The 24,960-nt window shown below is 31.7% G+C and overlaps 7 protein-coding genes and 1 long non-coding RNA gene across 12 annotated transcripts; 4 read left to right on the top strand and 4 right to left on the bottom strand.

Moving 5' to 3' along the window:
* The first annotated feature begins 2 nt into the window (after positions 1 to 2).
* LOC126923245 (carnosine N-methyltransferase) lies at positions 3 to 4,153 on the top strand. Of its 3 annotated transcripts, none has more exons than XM_050736543.1 (8): positions 3 to 94; positions 713 to 918; positions 1,424 to 1,631; positions 2,044 to 2,201; positions 2,343 to 2,483; positions 2,563 to 2,725; positions 2,790 to 3,023; positions 3,105 to 4,153. In XM_050736543.1, exons 2-8 carry the CDS (start codon positions 812 to 814, stop codon positions 3,273 to 3,275), a joined length of 1,182 nt encoding a protein of 393 aa, XP_050592500.1. In that variant the 5' UTR covers positions 3 to 94; positions 713 to 811; the 3' UTR covers positions 3,276 to 4,153. The 3 variants fall into 3 exon arrangements, with proteins under 3 accessions (XP_050592500.1, XP_050592499.1, XP_050592501.1); XM_050736542.1 differs by having other exon boundaries at positions 1,424 to 1,649; XM_050736544.1 differs by having other exon boundaries at positions 1,424 to 1,649; positions 3,094 to 3,204.
* Positions 4,150 to 5,560, bottom strand: LOC126923249 (protein KTI12 homolog). Its single transcript, XM_050736547.1, has 5 exons — positions 5,244 to 5,560; positions 4,905 to 5,166; positions 4,689 to 4,827; positions 4,550 to 4,612; positions 4,150 to 4,416 (listed from the first exon to the last, which is right to left on the bottom strand). The coding sequence occupies exons 1-5, from the start codon at positions 5,401 to 5,403 to the stop codon at positions 4,219 to 4,221; spliced, it is 822 nt and encodes a 273-aa protein (XP_050592504.1). The 5' UTR covers positions 5,404 to 5,560; the 3' UTR covers positions 4,150 to 4,218.
* Positions 5,512 to 6,156, top strand: LOC126923263 (uncharacterized). Its single transcript, XR_007713095.1, has 2 exons — positions 5,512 to 5,638; positions 5,698 to 6,156. It is a non-coding gene; the product is annotated as an uncharacterized LOC126923263 (long non-coding RNA).
* LOC126923260 (DET1- and DDB1-associated protein 1) lies at positions 6,039 to 7,716 on the bottom strand. Its single transcript, XM_050736571.1, has 4 exons — positions 7,454 to 7,716; positions 6,942 to 7,080; positions 6,796 to 6,857; positions 6,039 to 6,714 (listed from the first exon to the last, which is right to left on the bottom strand). Exons 1-4 carry the CDS (start codon positions 7,472 to 7,474, stop codon positions 6,607 to 6,609), a joined length of 330 nt encoding a protein of 109 aa, XP_050592528.1. The 5' UTR covers positions 7,475 to 7,716; the 3' UTR covers positions 6,039 to 6,606.
* Positions 7,717 to 7,899: 183 nt separating this feature from the next.
* On the top strand, positions 7,900 to 10,705 carry LOC126923236 (TBC1 domain family member 31). The gene is made up of 4 exons (XM_050736526.1): positions 7,900 to 9,392; positions 9,477 to 9,946; positions 10,026 to 10,255; positions 10,326 to 10,705. The coding sequence occupies exons 1-4, from the start codon at positions 8,007 to 8,009 to the stop codon at positions 10,616 to 10,618; spliced, it is 2,379 nt and encodes a 792-aa protein (XP_050592483.1). The 5' UTR covers positions 7,900 to 8,006; the 3' UTR covers positions 10,619 to 10,705.
* Positions 10,706 to 10,812: 107 nt separating this feature from the next.
* Positions 10,813 to 12,190, bottom strand: LOC126923254 (adenine phosphoribosyltransferase). Its single transcript, XM_050736561.1, has 5 exons — positions 12,026 to 12,190; positions 11,852 to 11,952; positions 11,472 to 11,703; positions 11,296 to 11,374; positions 10,813 to 11,210 (listed from the first exon to the last, which is right to left on the bottom strand). The coding sequence occupies exons 2-5, from the start codon at positions 11,932 to 11,934 to the stop codon at positions 11,071 to 11,073; spliced, it is 534 nt and encodes a 177-aa protein (XP_050592518.1). The 5' UTR covers positions 11,935 to 11,952; positions 12,026 to 12,190; the 3' UTR covers positions 10,813 to 11,070.
* Positions 12,191 to 12,504: 314 nt separating this feature from the next.
* On the bottom strand, positions 12,505 to 24,931 carry LOC126923235 (slit homolog 1 protein-like). 2 transcript variants are annotated; one of them, XM_050736523.1, is made up of 6 exons: positions 23,759 to 24,931; positions 22,610 to 23,651; positions 15,874 to 16,234; positions 14,937 to 15,251; positions 14,479 to 14,811; positions 12,505 to 14,399 (listed from the first exon to the last, which is right to left on the bottom strand). In XM_050736523.1, exons 3-6 carry the CDS (start codon positions 16,231 to 16,233, stop codon positions 13,020 to 13,022), a joined length of 2,388 nt encoding a protein of 795 aa, XP_050592480.1. In that variant the 5' UTR covers position 16,234; positions 22,610 to 23,651; positions 23,759 to 24,931; the 3' UTR covers positions 12,505 to 13,019. The 2 variants fall into 2 exon arrangements, with proteins under 2 accessions (XP_050592480.1, XP_050592482.1); XM_050736525.1 differs by lacking the exon at positions 23,759 to 24,931 and having other exon boundaries at positions 22,527 to 22,621.
* Positions 16,155 to 22,387, top strand: LOC126923234 (IQ and AAA domain-containing protein 1-like). 2 transcript variants are annotated; one of them, XM_050736521.1, is made up of 10 exons: positions 16,155 to 16,294; positions 16,413 to 16,697; positions 16,768 to 16,920; positions 16,997 to 17,130; positions 17,622 to 17,885; positions 17,954 to 18,255; positions 18,808 to 19,312; positions 19,630 to 19,973; positions 20,074 to 20,322; positions 21,128 to 22,387. In XM_050736521.1, exons 2-10 carry the CDS (start codon positions 16,552 to 16,554, stop codon positions 21,575 to 21,577), a joined length of 2,547 nt encoding a protein of 848 aa, XP_050592478.1. In that variant the 5' UTR covers positions 16,155 to 16,294; positions 16,413 to 16,551; the 3' UTR covers positions 21,578 to 22,387. The 2 variants fall into 2 exon arrangements, with proteins under 2 accessions (XP_050592478.1, XP_050592479.1); XM_050736522.1 differs by having other exon boundaries at positions 16,240 to 16,697.
* Positions 24,932 to 24,960: the final 29 nt, after the last annotated feature.

The following is a 24,960-nucleotide window of genomic DNA, read 5'->3' as shown; positions in this document are numbered from 1 at the left end:
ATGGCGTGGACGACAGAGTGCTACCTGCAACTTGCAACAGCTATAGAAACTCTGCGGATATGCAAGTTGTGCCTTGGCACAGTTTCCAATTGTGGTAAACGAGAAATTTTATAGATTTTCTGCGTTACAGTAATGCCAAATTATTGGAACAAGTATTAATCAAATTTTCTTTGACTCTTAACAAAATTTGAATTTCTGAAGTGGTTTTAATTATCGCGTAGATTATAGATCATTGTATCATAAAGAATTAAATGATGATAGTTACTCTTATAGATTTTTTTCACTTTTTTAAGTAATATACATCTTGCTAATTGTAATGAATCACATAGAAAAATTATACCATATAACCTATTCTGATGTAAAATTAAGAAATGAAGTCTACAAAATCTTATTTTCTTTTTTCTGTTTAAACATAAAATATTTTCTCTTATTAAGAGACAAATGTGAGTTTTTATATAAATTATATTAGGTTATACTAGAGCTTATACATATATATACATATTCTGATTACTACAAGTATTTTATATTTTTTTGTATTTGTGATTAAAATTACAAAAAGCTTGATATCATATGTAACCAAACAATGTTATTCCTTTACATATAAAATATATTTTTGACATATTAAAAGAAATGAAATATTTATCTCAACGCGTATTTGTCAAATCAAATCAAATCTACTGACGATTCAGCCTTAAAGAATAATTTATCGTAGTACTACGAACGCGTCATAACGCGTGCACCAAGAAAGCCGCCACTGAACGTCGTGCTAAAAAACTCATTAAAATACTAAGCTCTACGTTCGAATATAAAAATGGAAACAATGTCGAATCCTTATCCAAAAAAAATGCACGACACTTACGAGGATGAAGAAGAGAGGAAACACTTTCAACGTATCGTCTCAGCTTTTAAGTATTACAAGTAAGTATATCATGAAAAATCGTTTTGTTTGATTGACTCTAATCCTCGAATCGATGTTTCGTTCTTATCTTTATTGCTCTTATTCTTTTGCTTTTTTCATCGAACATAGTACTCCGGATAACTTTATACGATATCGTTCAAAATTTTTCGATTATCATCAAAATTTCTTAATATCACTGCTTAACCTTCAACGATATGGCATTGAGTTATATTTTATTTGCAGTTTTCATAGTTATTCTACAATTATAGGAATAATTTTTTACATTACATTGCTGTAATATAGTTTTTAAAAGTAAAGGTATCATAATTTGAGTATTTAGCAAGAAAAATGTATAGGTTTTCAATTATGATATGGCTATGTTTTTCAATTGCTGTCCTACTTAGATTAGTTTAATATTCATGATTGTATAACTATAACTTCATAATTGTGTAAAGTATGAAGCTTAAAATTTACGAATGTAATAATATTATAAATATTATTTATATCAAAATCTTCTTTTTACAGAAATCATTCACTATTAAGGGTTAAGAAAACAGAATCATATTTGCTATCACTTCCAGCTCATCATCAGAAGCTTTTGTCAAAATATAGAGAACATCTGCAAGAAGTTAAAAGATGTATTGAAAATAATGATGAGATAATTAAGCTTATCATAAAGGATGTAGCACATATTTTTGAAAATGTGAGCCCAGCTACTGCACAGACTGACAGTGTAAGAAAAGTTCACCTGGTGTGTGGCATGTATATTCTGTTGTACAATATGATATGTTTTTAAAATTGTGACTAATTAATTCTATTAACCTTATTAAACATAAACACAATTGTGTTCATGCTGTCACATGATATTTTATTTTATTCAAATCTTAAAATTCTTAAAATTATCTTAAAATTATACCAATATAGCTTCTCATTAACTATTGAAGTTAATTTGACCATTAACACTCTTGAAGAAAACTTTCTGTATCTTATATATAAAGTTTTGTTACTATAACACTAATTGCCTAGGAAGAAATATTTTACCTATTTCTCTCATTCAAGCTTGGATTTTTTTTATCATTTTAACAAGCTTCTTTTTTTATAAAAGTATATTCTATTGTACAAAATATAGGTAGGTCTAATTGCAGACATTAAATCCTCGTCCAGTAATGGCTGATCAAGAAAAGGTTCAAGCAACCATTAAACAACTGGTTCGTGATTGGAGCGTGGAAGGTACCGAAGAACGAATGGCGTGTTATCAGCCTATTATAGATGAAATTATGAATCAATTTCCTGTAGATTATTGGTATGATCCCTTCAAACTTTCTGAACACATTACACATGAATAAAATGTTCCATCAAAATATATTCAGACATCTAGAATCTAGCTACAGTGGTGTAGTAAAACATAGTTCAGAAAAGTATGAAATGATAGGTAAATTTCCAGTACACCATCAGACGTGCAAATTCTAGTACCTGGAGCAGGTTTGGGAAGACTAGCATATGAAATTGCGAGACGTGGATATACTTGCCAAGGAAATGAATTTTCCCTTTTTATGCTCTTTGCTTCTCATTTTGTATTAAATAAGTAGGTAAAAATTAAATGTTTTTAACAAACAGTATTCCTTTTAAGATGACTTTTACTATTCATTTTTAATACTTTATAGATGTAGAGGAGTAAATTCATATCAAGTACATCCGTGGGTACATCAATATATGAACAATTTAAAACCAGAACATCAAACTCAAGCTGTGTTCTTCCCAGATGTAAATCCTAGTGATCTTCCAGAAAATGCGCAATTCTCCATGGCAGCTGGGGATTTCCTGGAGGTAAATATCAGGACATATTAAAAAATAAATAAATATTTTAAAAATTTGTATTTTTGTACTTCAGGTTTATACAGAAGACAATCACTGGGATTGTGTAGCCACGTGTTTTTTTATAGATTGCGCAAATAATGTTGTACAATTTATTGAGACTATTTATAAAATTTTAAAGCCAGGAGGTATATGGATAAATCTTGGTCCACTATTGTATCATTTTAGTGATATGCCAATGGAAGATTCTATAGAACCAAGTTACGATGTAGTTCGCGATGTAATTCACGGATTTGGATTTCAATTAGAGGTAATTAACTTCATAAGAGGACATTGACTGTTAGATAATACTAAAAACTTAATCGAATTTTACAACTTAGAATATTTTTAGAAGGAAGAAACGCGCGTAAAAACGCGATATGCACAAAACGTTAACAGTATGTTGCAATGTGAATATAATAGTGTATATTTTGTTTGTCGAAAACCTAAAAGACACATAGATAATAATGTGAATTATAGAAATAGCACTGAAAGTAATGGTATGCAAGAACAAGAAAACTAACTATTGACGACTTCCTGTGTTTCACTTGTAAGAAAAATTGATGTAATTGTAAATGCATTATGTAATAGGTTCATTACTACAAAAGCAAAGCTGTTATACTTTATGAAACAAGTCAATATTAGGTAATTTAAGTCTAGAAAAAGTAACAAAAATCTTTAAATATTGTTAAAAGTTGAACTAATATTTTTTTATCGAGAATTTCATTTCACTGTAAGTAACTGCCAAACGTGACAGCTCTATTGTTAGCAAATTGGATAATAAAATTGTGCAGTTATTGTTTTAAATATCGACAAAAGTTGATACAAGTTCAAAGAGACTCTTCTTTAGTACTAATAACAGTTTTGCAATTTTTCTTTTGAGTTCAATATTTGTGATTTAGCATATCATTAATGTTTATTGTTTGAGATATTTACTAAATAGCGTCATAATATGAAATAAAAAAAAACTCGATTTGGTTGCATGTACGTACTATGCAATATTTTTTCCGACTGGTTTGAAGACAAATTTCATTTTATTTGTCAAATTTCTCTTACAAACCAATGTTGCCTTGTCTAATTCTGTCAGTTATATTAATATCTTAAAGAGAGTGCAATTCCACAATTCTGGTATTTCTTATTGTAGTATTCATTATTTTATCAATTTTTTCAAAGATATATAATATTCAAGTCGCACAAATGTCAATATCTGTTTCAAAATTGTTTATAATATGTACTTGATATTATATTATTACGAACCAAACAGTCAGTAATATTGTGTAACCAAAGTTTATCTTGAAATGCAAAATACATGCAGGCCAAAATTACTATAAAATAAAATAGGCCTAATGATGTACTCTCTAATGTAATTTTTTATTAAAAAAGTACATTTCTGAAAATTTAGTTAATAGATTTTTATTGCCTCATAAAAAATAATTAATGATCAAATATATCAATACCTTCTCTATTTACAAACTTTTATTAAGATATTGTACAAATAATAATGCAATTTGGTTAATTTCAATTTGTTGCATTTTACTGTAAGTTAAAAATTGTCTTCGTAGCCTCATAAGCTGTGCTGCAGTACATGGATTCTGTACTGTTAAATTATATCCTGGTATCTTAAATTCACTTTCAATACCCAGTTGCTTAGCTGATAATATTGCCTTTGCCAAAATAGAAAATATATATTTATGATTTGTCATAATAATGTTGTTTATGATGTTTAATATCTCTTATAATATTTATTACAAATTTTATTATACTTGGCTAATAAGTAACAATTTTTGAGCAACTTACATTAGCTACTTCTTGAGTTACAGTATCCAATTCATATAAATAGTTAGTAGACGACAATGGTGGCTGAAATACGATATAGTCAAATTAAAAATTATATTAATCAATTCAAATTTTAAGTCATATATATGACAATACTAACACATTGTGTACTTAAATTTGGTTTTGGTGCTTTTACTTCATACAACGATTTATAAATTTCATCAAATTTTAAATCATCTTCTGCTGATACAGCAAATAATGGTGTATCCCAACGGTTTTTATTGTCTGGTGTTTCATATCTACGAATTATATTATAAATCTATGACTTTATTTCATTAAAAAAGTGTCACATTTAATCCATGATACTTTTGATTACCTCATTACAAGTGCATCGAAAATTTCTCTGTTATATTGTTCATATTTTGGTCTTTTCTCATTCCACAACCAAGCATGCTCAACTGGTAGATCACAAAATATTGTACACTGAGGAGTTTTGTATAGTTTTGTCATACAATATATCTCATAACGATATCCTTTAATATAATTACTACCGTCAATAATTAATATATCATTTGTGTTTAACATTCGCTGAGCTGCTGACTTTATGTCACTTCTCACACTTTTTTCATTTTTAGAATCTACAGCAAATAGTAAAATCAAAATAAATCTGAATGTTCTTCGTTAATAATAAAACTAAAATAAAGTAGTATCTAACCAGCATAAAATTTATTTCGATCGAAACCTCTTTTAGTAACAACATCAATTTCACTTATAACTTTTACACTTTTTCCTTTGTTCATAAAATATTCCTTTAATTCGAAAGTTCGTGTTGTTTTACTACTACACGGTATACCAGTAATAATAATAAGTGGCATAGTAAAATATTCTTTTAGTATTAACGAATCAATATAAACACTTTAACCTATCACAAATCATAGGCGTAACCATCGTTAAATGCAGATTCACGATGCATTTATACCGCGTGTTTTTTATACATTCTTTAAAAAATGAAGAACAAAAAAGCTGAATAATTACATAAATTTAAAATAAAATAATATATGAACATATAATAAAAATAGAAAGACAATAATCAAGATACAGTATTACCAGGTATTGTATTATTTACAGACTTGATCGTATATTTACTTTCCAACTGTGTTTAATTTCAGAGAGGAATATATTCTGTCACCAGAGATACCAATCTAAGAATTATACATTAGATTTAAAAAGATTTTAAATTTAAAATAAAATCAAATAAAACTAATCACAGAAATTTTGTAAATAAGATGACATTGAAGAGTAAAACTCTGCCTGTTTCTAAAAAAATTATTTTTTAATTGTACTTTATACAGTATAAAAATATAAAATCTACATAAAATACTGCTTATTTTTCGAAAACGAAAATTTATTGCCATGCTTTTCTAATCGTATACTTATTACCAACGTGATGATATTACAAGAAAAAAATTTAACAAAATAACCTGGCACTTATAAAATAAAACATCACATATATTTTTCTTAAATTAGATATATATTGAAAACTTATATCACTAAATATACAGTATATATTTAAAATGAGTATTTGTAACATAAATTTATAAAATTATTTCGAGATAAATGGTCCATTACTATCTGAATTAAAGGAATTTTAATAGAATTGTAATGTACATGTTTTGCATTAGTTACAGATTTACATTTTACCAGTAGTAATGAACACATTTATTTCTACATATTGTGCAATGTAGAGCATTATTTAATGTGCTAATACGAATTTTTTCAACCGAATTTCAAGAATACAAAGTAGTACGAAATGATTGCATAAAAATATAATGTCTTTATATATCTAAAAAAATATTACTTGAAAATGTTATTCTCTATATTTTTTATATTTCACATAATATTTAATCCAAATTATATATTTAGAAACTAAAAGAGCAACGTTTAGAAATAATTTTTTTGAATTATAGATATGTTTGTAATATTCAAGAATCATATAGTTTAATAGAGAATGAAAATTAGTTTAGCAGATAATGGAAATGTAGTTTAGTAAACAGTGAAAATTATAACTGAGGTGTAATTTAAACGGTATGGTTTAAATCAAGACGTGGCCTTTTGCTATGGACTGTAGCAGCATCATCTTCTGAGTCACCATTAGCAGATAAAATATCACGTTTTCTATCAGCATGCTGAAAAATATAATTGATAAATAAACCGAATATCTAAAATACTAATAAAAAATACTTTTGCAAAAATATATAATTTCTTACATTTTTATCCCAATGTTGATGAAGGTACCTTAATAATATGGTTGTTTTTTCTGTGACTATAACTGACAATAATAATTAAATTTACGATCATTTATTTTTTTATATCCATCATAGAAATACATAAATATATATTGAAATTATCTTACTTTGTTCTGAAGGATGGTCTTTTGTAGGAAGATAAACTGAAGGTTTTTTTACACAAGTTCTGTTTCCACTATCTGTATGAAAATTGGCAAAATTATTTTCATTGTGCGAAGGCAAACCCTTTAAGAATTCAGCAACAGACTAGAAATAAAAATAAGTTAGATTAAAATTGAATTAGAAAAAATTATTAATTTAATTTTTTAATATAAATTAACCTAAAATTATTGCCTCTCTTAAATAACATAAAATTCATTAAAAGAAATATTTTCAAATTACTGTTATATTTATTATATGTATCATTATACGAAAAATTAAACATTTTAAAATAATTTTATTCAATTACTAATAAAAGAATTACATTGAGGATTTATAAAAAATAATTATTTTTGACAACTTAATTGTGGGAGATGATTATTTGCTTTCATAACACCTCAACACAAGTTGTGTATAACCAAAAAATCGGATCGCAACGAGAAACAACTTCTATAAAATAAAAATAAAAAATATATATTACCATTTTGCAGTTATCTGACATATCACGATATCAATCGCCTGAAGTATTAATAACCTATTTAGCGAGAAATTAATCTTTAAAATTCTTTAATTGATATAGAATCAACTGCCATCATTTCAATAAACAGCCACAGAACCCAAACTGTCTAGATCTTATTTCACTCACTACGTAGTTAATGACGTAGGAAATAACAAAAATATTTCACAAATTCAAAGCGGCAAATTAAAAAACCATATAATATTCTATAAAGACATATTTTAGAATTAAGCAATTATAATTATTATTTAGTTAGTAGTTAATCTACAATATACATGTGACAATAGAAAATAATCCGATACAAAAAGCACAATTTTTAAATAATTTGATTATATGATTATATAGTTTTATCATCAATTTTCTTTTTTTTTCTTAATTCTTTCTGTCAAGTGAAAGTTTCAAACAAGCAGAACCGGGATGATGTAATTAATGCCATGTTTGACATTTCTCAACGTAAACATAACCTAAAGATCATTGATACTGAAATGAAACTATCTATTGTTTAAAAATTAATATAATGTATAAGAGAAAATGGCAGAATTTAAGAAAACTCGATAGTAATAGTTATGAACTTGAACCAGAAGCAATTAAAAGGATACAATGTCCATCAAGAGTTAATTTTTCGCATATAGCATTTGATTGGATTGAAGAACATTTTATTGCAAGTGATACAGCAGGATATTTATATTACATCGATCTAATGAATAATTGTCCTTCCTATCAAAAATTAGGAAACGTCGGACGAACAACATTCGTGACATTTAATCCCATAAATAAACTTGAAATATTAGTTGGTCTTGCTACAGCTGACATAAAAATATTGAGAATAAATGCAGATGTTTCTCAATTTTGCTTGTTAATTGCTCATAAGGTACCCCCAGTATATGTTTCTTTTTACAAAAATTATTGTTTAACTTCTTCACATAAAGAAGTTATAATATGGTGTCTAAACTCCTGTAATAAAGCTCAACAATTAAGAGCTTGTCCAAAAAATTTTATAATAAAAAAGACAAGTTTTTCAAACTTAGGACACATTGTTGTACTCTATTACAATGATACTTTCCAAGTATGGAATTACAATCAACTAGAAAACAATGTTAAAATCGATGCAAAGATATTTGGAATACGAAATATTAAAGATTTTGTCTTTACACAAAATGGAAAAGCAATGATTATAGTTAGCACTCAAAATAAAATTGCTATTCTGAATACGTGTAACTGGAATTTAATGAAAACTTTAAATTTGCCAGAAAATTTTATTGGAATGAAATATTTATCACTTGTACCATCTTTGGATAGTAGAACAATTAGTATAATGGCATGTATTTTATCAGGCCCTAATCTTTACTTCTTTGATTTGAATCAGTCTTGTGTCATTGATATTCTACAAATTACCAAACCAATAAAAAAAATTGCAGTTTCTTCCACTGGCAGGTATATAGCATATGTAGAAAAGGAGGGTCATCTGAAATTAATAATTAGTGAGAAATTATTTTCAAAAAAATGTGAATCTTTGCAAAAGTTAACAGAACCATGTAGACCACTTGCACATGGAATATATGATCACTTACAATGTGTTAGACAAAACATTAAACACGAATTACGCTTAGAAAGATTAATACTTATTTTAAAAGAATATGGAGAATATCCTGGAAAATATCGAGTATTAATATGGTCGACTATTTTAAATTTGCCAGCTAATAAATGTTCATATAATGCGTTGGCTAATAAAGCTGCTAGTATAAATTTTACTTCAGACATTTTAAAAAACTATCCATTAGCAAGTAGAAGTAAACATATGTTATTAATGACTACTGTTCATTGCTTAATACAATGGTGTCCTTTATTAGTACAATGTTCATTTTTACCAAATTTAGTTTTTCCATTTCTTATTATATTTCAGGTAATAAAATATATAATATATATTCATAATATACTGAAACAGATGACACATCAAGAGAAATTAACTGCTTTATTTTTATTATAGAAAGATCTACTACTTGGCTTTGAACTCATTTTAACTATATTATTGAATTATTGTCAAAAGTGGTTTGAATATCATCCTTTACCACCATTAAATGTGTTAGGTATAATAGAAAATATTCTTCTACAAGCAGACCCATCCTTGTTAAATGTTTTTTGTGAACGAGGAATAACGTCTAGTGAATATGCATGGCCTCTGTTAAAGACTGGTATGAGTGAAGTCTTATCTGGTCCTGAGTGGTTAATTTTATGGGATAATCTAATATCCCGTAAAAAACCTTCACTTCTATTGATGAGTATTGTTGCATACAGTATATGTTCCCGTGAAATTATCATTTCTTCATTACAAGCACAAGAAAATATTAAAAGATATTTTACTAAACAAGGTCATATTAGCGCACATGAATTACTAAAAGTTGCTCAACAGCTTGATAATAATTTACCATTAAGAATACATCCTAGCCATTACCTTAGGTAAAGCAATTTTCTTTTAATTATAACAACATTTTTGTATTGTTATATTAAGCACTATATTACACATTATGTTTTCTAGGGATGAAGTAATTACATTACCTTCCAAAGGGCCATATCCACCATTTATGTTACATGATTTTCCCAAATTTTTAACAGATGAAATCTCTGTTCTCGAATTAGAAAAGTTAAAGAAAAAACAAAAAATTATGTGTCAATGCAATCAAAAAATTATAGAAATTGCAGAAATAAATAGACTGGAACATGAAGCAAAAGCTTTTATGGATCAAATCAATCAAACAAGATTAAAAGGTAGGACTGTATATTCTTGAAACATTACAGCAATATATAAATTGTAGGAATTCAAATTCGTTTCTTTTAGAGGCACACAAATGTTTCAAACAACAATTGTTTGATGCGAATTGGGAAATAAGAACAACAGAACAAGGATCAGCAGAAACATATAAAGTTAGTTGCGAATCTATTTGTGATCAATTTCATGATACCTTGCATTTAAATTTAGATAGTACAAGTGATAAAGATATTGTATGTTCGAAAAATGATAAAACAAAACGTTATTTTCAATTACAAGAAGATGTGGACAAATTAGAATATGAAGTACAAAGCTTTTTGAGTTCTTTAAGATCTCAAAAATCAAGAGTAGTTAATAGTTAACATGTTTTACATATAAAAAGATTGTAATAAAAGAATTAATATTTCTTTTGTATCATGCTTGCGGAAATAAAGATTTTAATGCAAAAAGATGTTATACAATATTTAACCTCTTCTACGGGCATAGCCCATAATAAATGATCGGACCAAACGTAAATTCTCGAACATAAATCGTAGGTTAAGGAGTTAGAACTCTGTTGAGATTTACTAATTAATATTTACTAAAATTTTTATACAATATTTATAATTTGTAAGTATTATGACGTATCTTCATAAATTGAATTATAAAATAACAAAACTTTTCTATATATAGACTTATTTTACAAAAATATTGCTTTGTTGTTATAAAAATGCTCTTTTATTTAAATGCTTGGTTTAAGAATGTTAATATCGCACTTTGTATTGTCTAAAGCCTTTAAATAAAAAATTGTGCATTTTATGTTACTTCAGAAAGATTAATCATATTGAACAAATGAGTGAACAGGTACACCAAGCTTTTCTCTTCCCTTTAATCCAGTTAATTCAATTATTGTTAAACATTCAATCACTTCGGCACCAGTTGATTTTATTAAACTTATTGCAGCTAGCATAGAACCTATGGACATATTATTATTAAAATCCATTTTTCTACTTGTAAAATACTAAGGATATTTATTTTTCTGTTATTATATATTAATTACCTCCTGTTGCTAGTAAATCATCTACGATAAGTACTCTTGTACCTTTTTTTATATGTTTTGTTTGTATTTCAAAAGTATCCTGTACAAATGAAACCCAGAAATAATATTGAAAGTAACATTAAAGTAAAATATACCCATAACTACAATACTCTACAAATTTTGTTTTATATATGAACCTGTCCATATTCAAGAGTAAAAGTATGTTGCACAACGTTTCCTGGGAGTTTTCCTTTCTTCCTAACTGGTAAAAAAGGTTTTCCCAATTCCATGCATATGATTGGACCAAAAAGAAAACCTCTTGAATCCAGACCTACAACCAAATCAACTTCCAAAAATAAAATGTGTTCCACTATTAAATCTTTCATTGCTCTCAATGCTACAATGTTGCGAAATACTCCAAATATATCTCTGAAAATATATAATAAAGCTCGAAGTACAATAACATTACTTTATGAACACATGCAATTTTTCACATGATAATATTTGACATTAACTATATAACCCTAATACATCAAAAAATACAATATTAATTAAATAATATAATTTTATTATTTACCGATATATAATGCCAGGCTTCGGAAAATTGGGATAAATATCGATTGCATCACGTAACAATTGAATTTTTTCGTCTTTATTCATATTGAGTAGATAACGATACTGAAAACAATAAACGATTTTCATTGTATTATAATGAAATAACATTTAACTGAATAAGTAATTATATACATACCGTAACAAGAAATTATGGGAACTGAAATTATAAAAAGAAAAATTTATATACACGTATTTTAATTTAAGAGATTTCTATGGTTACACGTGCACTATTGCGTTAAAAATTAACATAAACGTCATCTTGCGTTACAAAATACAAACTATGATTTACTTTTTAATTCAAAGTTATCATATTGAGATTACATAATTTTTGATAAATAATTTGTTTTGAATTTTTAACTTCTATAGTTAATGATTGAAAAAATTTCAATTGCAAATATAAGTAAAAATATGGGCTTGTGTAAAATTAAAATTTATTTCATACAAAATTCACTCAACTTTTTACGGAATTGATAATAATAGTTATGTAATATTTTACAATGAAGTCACACATTATTTTTGCACATTTTAATTTTACGAAACTATTTACAGAATGTAATATATTTTAAAATTAATAATATATTACAACGAAAAGCATTCAGTAATAATGCTGTACAATACAAAATGTTATAAATTTATTCCTTGAAACTTACAAAAAATATTTACATTTTCATATATGTATGCAAGCATCGAGCGATAAAAACATTGGAAAACTGTATGAACTAACTGTGTTATTATATATCATATTTCCTTATTTAAAATGTTAATTTCATACAATTTCTTTTTGATCATATATTATTAGCTAGTATAAATTATTATGGCAGTGTAGAAACTGGGTGTTTTAAATACTCTTAGACTATACTATAATCATCCGTTCATACCACTTTTCTGATCTATTTAATTGTATTTTTATTTATCCTTAAAATTCTTACAATTTATTATTTATTAATCTCTTTAAAATTATCGATTTTATGACTAGTAGCTCATAGAAACAATCTTATACAATAAGATCAAATACAACATTCTTCATTTCAACCAAAAAAATTCGATTTCAACATTTTTAAATAGTCAACAACAAATAAGCTGCAATTATTTACAAAATGGGAAACGGAATTGTACTCGGTGAAAATGAATTAAACTTTTGTCGTAGCTAGTAATTTAATGTAATGTGCTTTATGAGTTATCTCAAATTCCTGTGCTGGCAGGAAACATTGTGTCTGTATCCTAGGATGTCTTACCCTTCTCAGAACGCTTCTACCAATTACTGCAATTGTGATTAAAAGAACGCAACTAGCTCCGATTATCGCTAGAACAATTAGCTCTGTATTTTGTTTGAACCCTTGCACTTCAACGCAGCGTAATCTATCTCGGTTATCTACAAAGTTTGCAATAACATCTTCTTCATTGACATCATCAAGACTTGCGCAAACTTTATAGTGACCAGGCAACAATACCCCTAATGTTACAAACGTTAAACTGCAATTCAGTTTTTGTTTATGCACCGCAGATTCAGCGTCAAAAACGATAACAGAGAGTTCGCATTCAGGCAGATTCGACTTTTTTGAGATTGATAAACTAACATCGACATGCAAGAAGCCTTGGTCAGATACGTTTACATGTACTGCAGTTATTTTAGTATCTAATGATGAAGAAAACTCTGATACTGTAGTTTCTTGATCTTGCTGTAACTCTCGTTTAGATTCTTCTAATGTAATTACATCACTGCAACCCAAACCTAAAGAAACATCATCATAACTATTTGGTACTAGAAGCACTACACAATAGCGATATTTATGGCCTGGTTGTAAATGTAATGAGGCAGGTATGGCAACCGGGAGTGAACAGGGATCTCTCATCATACGAGAATCGCAATGAAGAGAACTAGAATCTGTTTGAACCTCACTGTCACCTATGGTTTCATAGACAATTAAATTATCACATGTATACTGTTCTGCACATGGTTCTACATGCCATAAGAGATTGATACCAGTTGATTTATCATAGTGAAATTCTTTCAATGTTAATTGAGCACCAGCTAAAGGCAGTCTGGTCATGATTGGTGGTGTCGGCTCTCCACAAAGGAGACTACCGGGAGAGACTTGTGTCAGTATACCATTTTCCAAAGCGGGTGGAGTTGCGCAGACCGCCGAAGATTTATCTTCCTCGTTCAAGCTGGAGTTGCTTAACCAGTTGGCGAATTCTAGAAGCGTACAGTCACAATTCAAAGGATTATCGGCCAAAGAAAGTTTTGTGAGTCGTAATTTGGACGTTGGTACATCGCTGGCCACCATTGTGATATCATTATCATCGAGACGTAGATCTTGAAGACTTTTTAGTGGTACGACTAAGTCAGCAGTCAGAGATCGCAGAAAATTATGAGTCAAATCCAGTGTTGTTAGTCTTTCCAAGTGTGCCAAAGAAGCACTGGATACCGCAACGATTCGATTATTTGCTAAATCCAGTCTGGTAAGAGTCGACAAATATTTAAACGAATGATCTTCGAGTACATCAATCTATATAAAATGCAAAAATGAAACATTCCCTCAAGATATATACTTTCTAATGTATTTAATATTCACGGACATGAATTACCTGATTATGGCTTAAGCTCAGATAAGTTAAATTCCTTAAACCCCCAAGGGCTCCTTGCTGTACATTTATTAGTTCGTTTTCGGACACGGTAAGAAAATGTAATCGTGGCATTTGAGGAAGAAGATTTGGACCCATTGGACCTAATAATAGATTGTTAGACAGATCAAGCTCCTCCAAACTTTTAAGCCCTCTGAGTGCTGAGAGAGCAGATACGCTTAAACGATTACCACGCATCCTCAATGAGCGTAGCAAAGGTACTGCAGCGAAAGCTTGGGGCGATAATTGTGACAATAAATTGTCGCACAGATCTAAATATGTCAGGTTTGATAATCCCTGAAATATTTATGTATATTTCTATAAACTCTATTGATCAGTTCAGAGTTCACAATTAGCATTTTTTTAATAATTTTTTAAAATACATATTTAAAATATATATCATTTTAAAGAATTTTAATTACCTTGAAAGACTCAGCTTCTAGCATCTTTAGTTTATTCTGAGATAGATCCAACCTTTCTAAGCCGACCAAATGCGACAAAGCCGTAGTAGGTACAGAATCTAATAAATTGTTCGGAAGTCCAAGGGCTTGAAGAGGTGTTACAAGACCAATAAAAGCGTTTTCATGGACGCGTCTCAATTCTCCGGTAGAAACAACGAGTCCGTGCAAAGCAACATCTTCCAGAAAGCGCGCTGGTAGCAAAGAGATTCCTGTCACTGTTACATCCAATAAGGAGATCGTTCCTGGACGACTGAATCTCAAATGTTTGCTGATAATCTGCGTAAAAAAATATTCCAATTAAATAATTAAATATTTAATTTAATTGAACGTATAATATAATTCTACTATGGTTCGTAACATGGATACAAATTATTCGAATGAGTTAATCTCGTGACAAATTTAATTAGTCATTCTGTATTGCATAACAAGAGACATTTGATTCGTGAAGGTATTGTGAGACAGGATATTCGTCGAGGTAACTAGTAGTAACGGGACATTCAACGCAAAGCAACGAACTTGTACGAGACAGAAGAGAGGCTACACAATGGTTTCTTGGACAATACACACGGCTTGTATTTCATTGGCAGTATATACACCTACGCTTGCTTGGCGGGTGGTTAAAAAACAGCTGACCTCGATAATATAGAAAAATAATAAATCTGTGATGGATTTGATTCATGCCGCAACAGATGTTCTTAGATATGAAGAAGATTTTTATATTATAATTGCGAGACATATAAAACTATAAATTTTAACAAAAAAAATTGCACTTCCATACTTAACTTTTGCGTGATTTAGTTAAACATACATGCAATTATTACTAAATAAATAATTCATCGACTCATATTATACACATATATGCATATAAAATAAAGTATTTCGCGCGTATAAAAATTACCTGCAGTGTTGTTCTATCACCGGTGCATCTCAACGTGTGTGGTAAGTCGCAAGAACACTCAACGCCTGCTTTTGTAATATTTGGACACTCCCAAACCATGTCAGAAGAAGGCGAGGAGGATGCGTGGGTCGGGTCTTGAATATTTTCATCATCCTGGCTTTTTACCGCATTTGACGAATTAACCATCGCCTTTTCGACTTTATTTAAACTAGATATGGTTGTGACCACTGGTGCCGAGGTGGTCGTAGAGATCGCGTTGGTGGTCGTTTCATCTTCCAAGAAACCATCTATCGTTGCGTCCATGCAAGACGCTATCGTTGTTAACAATAAGATTAGGGAGCATCGAGACGTCCACAGCATTCTGAAATATAATTATTTCTAAAAATTCATGTAACCATAGAACAATATCCCTCTGACCACGGTAAATGCACTTAATATATTATTTACATGATATTATATAGAAAAGAAATGAGTACGAATAATGGCGCAACGAGTGTCGACTGAATTTCGTCCTATAACTTTCCGTCTTGTCATTCCAGTACAATCATCCGTTTCAATTAACCCAACTCTTTATCTTTCGATCGCTTCAAAATTTACAGTCTAACTTCCAACATGAACAAACAATAATCTAATAATAAATTCATGTAATAAAATTATTAGTAAAACTATCTGAAATCAATGTCTCATGCTTATTATACTGAATTATGGCTCATCGCACGAAACGACCTAGACAAGTTGATAGAGTTGGATCGAAGACTGCAACAGCAAACAAATACAAAAAATAGACAACATGTATTGAATCTGCTGCTTCCAATGTATCTCAGGTATTGGTCTAATTGTCAGATGTAATTTTACTATTTGCAAATCGCAGAGGTTGATGCAGTACGTTTTCAGATATCGTAATTTGGTCAAGAGATTGATAGTTTGTCATGATCAAATGGTTCAGACGCAGAAACGAGACCTGATAAAACGGGTTCTGGATTGTACGGTCGGCCGAATGCTAGAATACAAGCGAGAGATCGTTAACTTGGACTATAACGATTATCAGTTTAGTAATTTCATTTTATATCGTTTATATGTAATAGAAGATATGTATATGTATATATTAACACTAACCGTTCAGATGGCCTGATGACTTTATGAACCAATTTAAGTATACGCCGGACGATGTGGAAATTCTTGTGTCCGCGTCGGGTAAAGACATCGTGGAACAACGTAGAGAACGTATTCAGAAACTGATGGAAGACGCTTACAAAAGTTATAAAATTACTCGATCTTACTACGATACTTTTTAATGAAATAAGTATACTATGGATTTTTATTCATTTATGAGGCATTTCAAGAACTTCTCCCGTCTTTTATACGAGTGATTTAAGATATATATGTCAGAAATATATGTCTTTATCAACCCTTGAACATTTAAAAAGTATTACTAACATTAATTATGCGGATTAATAAAAAAGTTGAACTAACATAACATCATCTATTTTCAAAAGGTTTATATCTTGAATCAAATCAATCTTTCCTTCAACTATTTCACATTAAAATTTCTTTTTAACCACCAAGTGATATAAAAACCAGAGAATCAATAAAAATTTGATCTTTATATATAATTTCTAATGTAAACTTCTTGTTATAATACTTCGAGGGTAAATCTTCTCTGCTCAAATACCGTTTCTTCAGTTGCATTCATAATTTCCATACAATTTCATAGGCACGCAACTTTTATATTACTTTATTTCAAATAGCACCCGAAGAACTTGAGAGCGAAGTACTTCCTGAGGAGTATGTAGTGGAGACGATCGAATATCAGGAAGACGCGCCAAAATTGCGGAGGAGAAGAGTTAAAGAAAAAACCTCAGCACCGTCGCCTATCCAAGAATCACCAGAAAGAATAGCGGCTCGAAAAGCTCAAGAAGCTCAAGAAGCTGCTGAACGAACTATGCTGGCAGCGATATTGCTTATTCAATCTCACGAAAGAGCAAGAGTGGCTCGTTGTGCTGGAATAGACGGTGAAGATTCTATGAATAAATTATAGTTTACGGTTAATAATTTTAATAAAAGTGTTATAATATTGTAGCGCAACGAATGCACGATTATGGTAGGAAAGTACAGGCGGGAATGATCGTGTCGAAAAAATTGCACAAAAGTACGTACGAGAATGCTGCGAAAACCATACAGCGAGCCTGGAGAATATACGCAGCGAGGAAGAGGATGAGAAATCGGATCGCGCGTACGGAAGAATTGTTAGGTATGACGATACCTAGCTGGAAGTCACAAGAAGTTTTTGAGAAAGATAAAAAAAATTTTCAGAAGAAATTGACGTTAATGCCGGTGTTTGCTGATAGAATCGCGAAAGAGTCAGAGAAGGAGCGAGCAAGAGTAATCTTCTTTCGAATTATTTTACCTTCTTCACCCAGCGAATGTTGGATCATTGGATCACGAGCGGTCAATATTTTATTTTATTGCGATAAAGTGAAGGGTCTTCTGAAAAGCTTTTTTATTTATACTACAGTTAAATTCGTTTAATCTTACTGCGGTTCTTAAATTTTTATGTCTTAATATTGTTCGATATACAGAAAGACTTTCAAGAGTCGTAGAAAATCATTTGTAAAAAGTTAAAGTATGAAATTACACATATCAATCACGGTTCTTTCATATTTTCTTTAAACTTAAGACATTTCTTAACAATAAAGAATGACACAAAGGAGACATCGGGATTAAAAAATGAAATCAACCATGTTTGATAGAATAACACTATGCCATAAAAATACGTAACTTAGAAACTAATAATAAAAAATATTTACATGAGTTAGAACTGATCCAGCTTTCGTCTGGGGATTAATGATGAAGAGATTGTAACACTAATACTCAAAATTCACTAATAACAATCCCCGATACTTTCAATTTTGATATTTGCTTCAATATTACAAGTTATGGAAAATCAGAGGTCCTGGTTTAGTGGAGGATATATCTGACGAGATTCGAGAATGGTTCATATTATGGTACGATGAACTAGGACATTTCTACGTGTACCCAGCTGCAAATTTAGGTGGCAGCGTGCTAATCGCAACTGGACAAACTTTAACACCTCAGGAATATCTGGCGGAGAAAATGTCTAAAGGAGCGAAAGAAACACCAGCTACGAAGGCTAAACCTAAGAAATACCAGCCTTTGATACCACAAACGAAGACATTCTCTCTTCTTCACGAAGCCAATCAATACTTCATTAATAACTGGAGCTTTCGATATCGTTCGGATGATCATCGAGAGAAGATATACCACGATTTGATCAAGGACGAACTTTGTTACGAACTTCAATTGGAAATGAGGAAAATAGTCGATGAGTTGATGAGATTGGAGTTGCAAAAATTAAATGCAGCACTGAAAAAAGACTATGCGGCTGATAAACGGAAACTTGATATACCTACTGACAAAAGTAAGTTACTTCAATTAAATTTAATACAATATCAAATAAAAAATTAATATTGGGAAATAAACTGCACAATGAGAAAACGCTTTACATATAGGATACTAATCAAGGTAAAACTACTCATTAACATAGACATCATCACGCATTAAGCTATCCCTTTTATAGTCTTGGCAGTAGGCATGTAGACTCTATAGCTTTAGTAATCCTGAACTGAGGATAAGCAACAACTTGGAAAAGACATCCAATTCTACCGTTAAAAACCAACATACTTAAAATCAATTCTTCTTTTACACCATCGAATTCTCATTGTAATCAATAAATAGAAAGAAGAGCTAGAAAAAATAAAAAACAAAAAACCCCAGTGAATGATGAAACAGTGGAAGATAATTTCAAAGAATTGGTCAGAGCTAACATCATTAGAGACTATACCAGAGCATCCCTCAAGGATTGGATAGGTGATCTTTCCTATCAAAATTATGAAGCAGCTCGTGAACTACAAGATTATAAGCATCGAATGGGTGAAATTAGACAAGTAGTCATGGAATATTGCGTGCTTCCCCTCAGTTCGAAAGAGATTCATCAAGTCGCGCCTTTAATCCGAGCTGTTTGTATCTATGGTCTCGCTCGACATGGGAAGAACTTTCTGGTGAACGCAATCTGTTCCGAGGTTTCCATCATTTTTAGCTCAATAGTGTCTAAAACGTTTTAAGATCGATGTTAGTAAATCCACAATTTAGAATTAATAAGCTAATGAATTTAAAATAAAGGTTGGAGCATTGCTATTCGATATGTCGCCCACGGTATTGGTAGACAAGTACACGGGACGAAAGAACGAACGCAAATTAATCAATATGATCTCGAGTATAGCTCGAGCGTACGCCCCTTCTGTGATTTTCATCGAGAACGGTGAAAGACCTTGGTTGAAACAAGTACCTCAGGAGGACAAATATCTGAACCCAAAACGATTTGCTATATACTACCCTAAATTGGTGAAAAGTATCAAGCGTGGCGATCAGGTAAGCAATTTAATAGAAAATTATCTCGATAGAGTGTAGGTGTTTTTCCGTATTTTACCCGTCGTTACCTGGGAGAAAAAAGAAAGAAAGAAAAAAAAGAATACTTTGGTTTCGCAACCAAACGAGCTTACACACAGTGCCTCACCTAAACTGGCAAGGAATGTTAAAGTTGGTGATCTGGTAGCGCCCACTTTATGAAATTCTTGATATTCCTGTTTCGACTCTTTCTCCGATATGAATGAACCACCTCAATATGCCGGCCAGGTGGTTCCCCTCTTTCTCTTTCCCAAACGTCTCGATCGTTCGAACCTGGTCATCAATGAAACACCTCCTACCGAACGACCGGAACGTAGGTGGTACCGAGTTAACGTAGGATTTAGAGTGTCGGTGGTTCCGTATAGATACTGTTACTCATTGGCGTAGAATATTCCACGACACAAAACTGATATACGCTATAATTATGTTGGCAATTAGAACGAAAGAAAAAAGACAAAATTGCTTGGGATTATTGTTTCACGCAACACAAGTCTGATTACTAAACTGCAGATTTTTATACATTTATAGAAAATTTCAAAATACGCAAATGCATAGGATACACAAATATGTAAAAATATATCAAATATCCAAAGTTCAATACTATATTGAAATATCTAACAAATGAGACAAATTTCTGTCCTATTCTTTTAATTGTGTTATAGAGATATGCATTGGCATAAGAATCCACAGTTTACTAATTGCTTTCGAAAGACTACTGAATGAATTTTTGCCGGCCGTTCGATACATCGGAACGCAATATATTTTTCAGATCCTATTTCTCACGACCTCCTCGGAGCCATATAAAGCAACAAGACCCTTCATCAAGATCCACGACAAGTTCATAACGATTCCTCTCACGGACTACAACACGTTGTATATGTTTTATAAAGATCTGCTGATGAAGTATCACGGAGTTGATCGCAACATCGATGTCTCCTCAATGGCTAAGATGTCCGTGGGCATTCCGTTGGAATTTATAAGAGACGCGGTGAAAAATGTCCTAAATCTTCATCGAAGGATCACGTTGAAAATCAAACCATTAACCGTGTCGGAGATTATGGAGGAAGTGTTGAAGTATGAGCCTCCTCAAGTGAAAACGTTGTCTGAACTAACGAAATTTGAAAATCGTACGCCGCTCGGTAAGAAGAGGGCCAGGTTGTTGGCTACGGAGAAAGCAGCACGCGAACGTGTTAAAAAATTACAGAAAGCTCGTAGATGAAACAACTGTTAAAAGAGAACGAGCATAAAATATGATATTAAACAGGAAAGATCATGATAATAATTTTCTATTCTGCAAAGAACCCTTCACTCAGAGAGGAAAGGAATGGAAATGATAGAAACTTGCCAGGTAAAACGTGGGCTGTAGGCGCATTAAGAGACAAGGCTGTTGTAGCACTTTTAACGAGTATCCTTTTTTTACGATGAAAATACTGCATTGGTTGGTAGCTGTTGCACAATCGAGAAAAGTTAAAATTTAAGATAAATTAGAAGGAGAATGATCCGAGATGGACATACTGGATGTAAGTATCCCTGTACATATAATGTTCCAAGACAGTGACCTTTCCGGGAGAAACGTCGAAGAAGCATGATCATCGATTGAGCGATTCCTTCTTTCTTTCGTATCACGATTCGCCAACGTTCGTGTCCGGACGTGAAACTGGTTTTCGTCTTCGTGGGATGCTAAAAACGATCATCGAAAAACAGGAGACAGATATAGCGACGAATATCGTAAAAGACTTTATAAATTCGCTTATATTATAGCTTCCGTTCATGAATTTTTAAAGGATATACATATACATATATCACTAAGGGTATCCTAATTTAAAATTGAACCTTCACACAAGTTTTATAGAACTTTCAGGATATAGCTTGGTCGAATCAAAAATAAAATTAACATACCATGAATTGTGAATGAATTTAATAGTCGCTGGATGTATTTTCAATCATTGTATATTCAATTAACTTTACTGAAATACTCTCCACAGATGTAGAGTATTAAATAAAATTAAAAAACTAATTAAAGCTTTAATTAGAGATACGCTTGTTTTCTTAATCTCCAACATCAATTCATTTGTACTAATTCATAATTTAATTTAATTCATCAATGGATAAATGAAAATCCTAGAAATAATACACTAAGGATTAATAAAAGCGTAAAGAAGACGTACTTGCTTGCCGCAGGACAGGGATGCTAGGGATTAGAAGCACCTCCGAAATTCATTGTCAGAGGTTTCTACATATATACACGTACCTATGGCAATATGTGTCCCTTTGATCCGGGTTTTGCGGCCCCTGCGGCTTCTCTTCGCGCGCGGCACACGCACACGCGGCTGATACGTCGTAGCACTCACGCAGGCGCACTCACGCATCCAACCCACGTTGCCTGTTGCACGCAGGCAACACACGTAACGCCGAGAGTAAGCACAGGCGGACCAATCGCACGCTCGCCAAACTGAGAGAGCTGTCACTCGGCCATAGGCGCGGACCCGCTTCAACTTCGAAACTGTCTCTGCTCTGGACCACGCTGTCTGCCACTTTTTTATTCAAAATAGACGAAAGGAACGGTAACACCCACGCCAGTGACGTGTTCGCGAGTGCATCTTCTGATGCGGGCTGGTTCGAAGTTTCGCGTTTAGTCCTTTCGCAATTATACCAACGAATTACTTACGCCGTATTCGTTCTCTCTTACAGAGAGATCTTGAATTAAACGATCAATCGTATTGTCGTAAACGAAAAAGAAGAACGATCATACAACGACGTCGTGCTAGCACACACTGTGCACGAAACATGCGGTGGGCACTCGTGCCGAGAAAACGTCGCCTCCGCCGTGTCCACACGGTGGGGACTCCGCCGGTGCGTCCGTTTCTCTGTGTCTCTCGGTTTCCACATAGCATAGCCATGTATGGAACACGGGACGACGTTCTCTCTCCCGGCCCTTACGCCCACTTGCACCGCTGCCGCTGTTGCTCCCGTAGCTATCCGCCTCGTTCTCATAGTCCAGGACAGGTATCGTCGAATCGTCACTGTTACAGGTTGCCCGCTTCTTTGACGTTGCCCGTCAACCTCGTCTTTCTCGTCCACTGGCCAGGCTACTCGGACTAGGGGCCTGATACCGAGATCACTCACAGAGCAAAATCGAAGACAGCGTGTCGCGGCATTTTCGAATCCGGCGCGCATACTCGAAGAACACGCGGCAAGCGAAATCTTCTATGATTTTACAATTTATGATTTATTCTCTGGGTTGATTTAATAGGATACAGAATCAAGAAGAAGTAGGAATGTAGAAAAGAAATCTGGAAATAGATATCATCCAAAGCGTAATCTTAGGAAGGAGGACTGTATTTTGACGAAAAAATATAATATTAATGATTAGATTTATGAATATGATATTCTGGCTTACCAAATCTAGATCTTCTTTATTCAATGTTCTATAGTATTGGATTTATTGTCACATCAATTCATTATTACATCTTTAAAGTAGTTTGTTTGTCATTCTTAGCTGTTTAGCATAACCACTAGCAATTTCACAAGCGATGTTCACGTGCGACCATGCTTCGTCTGTTTATACAAGGCGTTCTGAAAGACGGAGAGAGGATAAGGAGGGAACGAGACTCCGAAGGTCTGCGGGATCTTCATGAAATGCTTTTTGATACTGGAAATCGGTCTGTCGCTGTTACGAAATCACGTAAAACCGGGCCTTTACGCCCACGCATGTAGGACTAGCGTAGTTGCGGTGAAAGAAAGTTCGATTTCTTTAACGAGCCATATGTTTATAATGTATCAACCGGAAAGTAGAATTGGGTACTACATACGGACAACGTTAATATCTTTTTTTAATACTAATAAACGCGTTTTAGATTGTAAACGCGTAATATAAGATTGCTTGAAGATAATCCTGTAAAAATAATATTTATGTGATACGTACTTGAGATGAAAAATGATATTTTTTACGAAGATGAGTACTAAATAGTCCGTATAATGTTATTCATGTTCCATTAAGGTCTTTTTCTCTTTGCTCCGCTAATTTCCTCGTCTCTATTCAGCGAGATTCTTGAATTCCAATTCTCCATTGCATATTATTTGCGATTATATTTTAGTGTTGCTAGATTTTTTAAAATAAAATAAACGGAAATTTCCGGTATAAATACTATAAAAGTATAATGGTACTAGACTAGAAAAATGGTCATTTTTGTTCAATCAATGAATCTAAAAATAAAAGATAATTAAAAACCTAAACTGAAATAAAATGTCACAGATGTTCGAAAGATTCTTGCGTAACTTTAATAAAAATTATAATGTTAGAAAAAATGTTAGAAAAAAATAATATTATTACAATAATTACCAACAATGGTTACTTCTGAAGAGTAAAGCGGAAAGTAATACAATTCTACGAAAGCCAGCTATTCACACGATACTACTGAAAGGACCGCAAATACTTATACAAAAAACTGCATCGACTGAACCGGCTACATCGGAGAACTAGTTGATCGACCTTTACTTGTAACTTTACGTTTCTGTACTTTTACGTCCAGATACAGGAAAAAAGAACAGTTCTGAATCATTCTTAAAAAACATTCTTAAATAAAAGAATATTTAACTTGG

Source organism: Bombus affinis, chromosome 13, assembly GCF_024516045.1.
Source record: "Bombus affinis isolate iyBomAffi1 chromosome 13, iyBomAffi1.2, whole genome shotgun sequence".
NCBI lineage: Eukaryota > Metazoa > Arthropoda > Insecta > Hymenoptera > Apidae > Bombus > Bombus affinis.
The sequence above is the reverse complement of the archived record's forward strand: the minus strand, read 5'-3'. Positions and strand labels throughout refer to the sequence as shown.

Excerpts from the sequence above, each read along its gene's own strand:
- LOC126923260 (XM_050736571.1), bottom strand. The coding sequence starts at position 7,474 with ATGTCAGATAACTGCAAAATG. Across the intron at positions 6,858-6,941 it reads AGACCATCCTTCAGAACAAA|TTATAGTCACAGAAAAAACA; the intron begins GTAAGATAATTT and ends TATTATTGTCAG. Across the intron at positions 6,715-6,795 it reads ATCAACATTGGGATAAAAAT|CATGCTGATAGAAAACGTGA; the intron begins GTAAGAAATTAT and ends TATATTTTTCAG.
- LOC126923234 (XM_050736521.1), top strand. The coding sequence starts at position 16,552 with ATGTCTCATGCTTATTATACTGAATTATGGCTCATCGCACGAAACGAC. Across the intron at positions 17,886-17,953 it reads TCGTTGTGCTGGAATAGACG|CGCAACGAATGCACGATTAT; the intron begins GTGAAGATTCTA and ends ATAATATTGTAG. Across the intron at positions 19,313-19,629 it reads TGATATACCTACTGACAAAA|AAAGAAGAGCTAGAAAAAAT; the intron begins GTAAGTTACTTC and ends ATCAATAAATAG.
- LOC126923249 (XM_050736547.1), bottom strand. The coding sequence starts at position 5,403 with ATGCCACTTATTATTATTACTGGTATACCGTGTAGTAGTAAAACAACA. Across the intron at positions 4,828-4,904 it reads TTCGATGCACTTGTAATGAG|ATATGAAACACCAGACAATA; the intron begins GTAATCAAAAGT and ends TATAATTCGTAG. Across the intron at positions 4,417-4,549 it reads TAACTCAAGAAGTAGCTAAT|GCAATATTATCAGCTAAGCA; the intron begins GTAAGTTGCTCA and ends ATTTTGGCAAAG.
- LOC126923254 (XM_050736561.1), bottom strand. The coding sequence starts at position 11,934 with ATGAATAAAGACGAAAAAATTCAATTGTTACGTGATGCAATCGATATT. Across the intron at positions 11,704-11,851 it reads AAGCCTGGCATTATATATCG|AGATATATTTGGAGTATTTC; the intron begins GTAAATAATAAA and ends ATATATTTTCAG. Across the intron at positions 11,211-11,295 it reads TGATTTACTAGCAACAGGAG|GTTCTATGCTAGCTGCAATA; the intron begins GTAATTAATATA and ends ATATGTCCATAG.
- LOC126923236 (XM_050736526.1), top strand. The coding sequence starts at position 8,007 with ATGTATAAGAGAAAATGGCAGAATTTAAGAAAACTCGATAGTAATAGT. Across the intron at positions 9,393-9,476 it reads CATTTCTTATTATATTTCAG|AAAGATCTACTACTTGGCTT; the intron begins GTAATAAAATAT and ends TTTTTATTATAG. Across the intron at positions 10,256-10,325 it reads CAATCAAACAAGATTAAAAG|AGGCACACAAATGTTTCAAA; the intron begins GTAGGACTGTAT and ends CGTTTCTTTTAG.
- LOC126923245 (XM_050736542.1), top strand. The coding sequence starts at position 812 with ATGGAAACAATGTCGAATCCTTATCCAAAAAAAATGCACGACACTTAC. Across the intron at positions 2,484-2,562 it reads TCTCATTTTGTATTAAATAA|ATGTAGAGGAGTAAATTCAT; the intron begins GTAGGTAAAAAT and ends AATACTTTATAG. Across the intron at positions 2,726-2,789 it reads CAGCTGGGGATTTCCTGGAG|GTTTATACAGAAGACAATCA; the intron begins GTAAATATCAGG and ends TTTGTACTTCAG.
- LOC126923235 (XM_050736523.1), bottom strand. The coding sequence starts at position 16,233 with ATGCTGTGGACGTCTCGATGCTCCCTAATCTTATTGTTAACAACGATA. Across the intron at positions 14,812-14,936 it reads TAGAAGCTGAGTCTTTCAAG|GGATTATCAAACCTGACATA; the intron begins GTAATTAAAATT and ends TAAATATTTCAG. Across the intron at positions 14,400-14,478 it reads TGAGCTTAAGCCATAATCAG|ATTGATGTACTCGAAGATCA; the intron begins GTAATTCATGTC and ends CATTTTATATAG.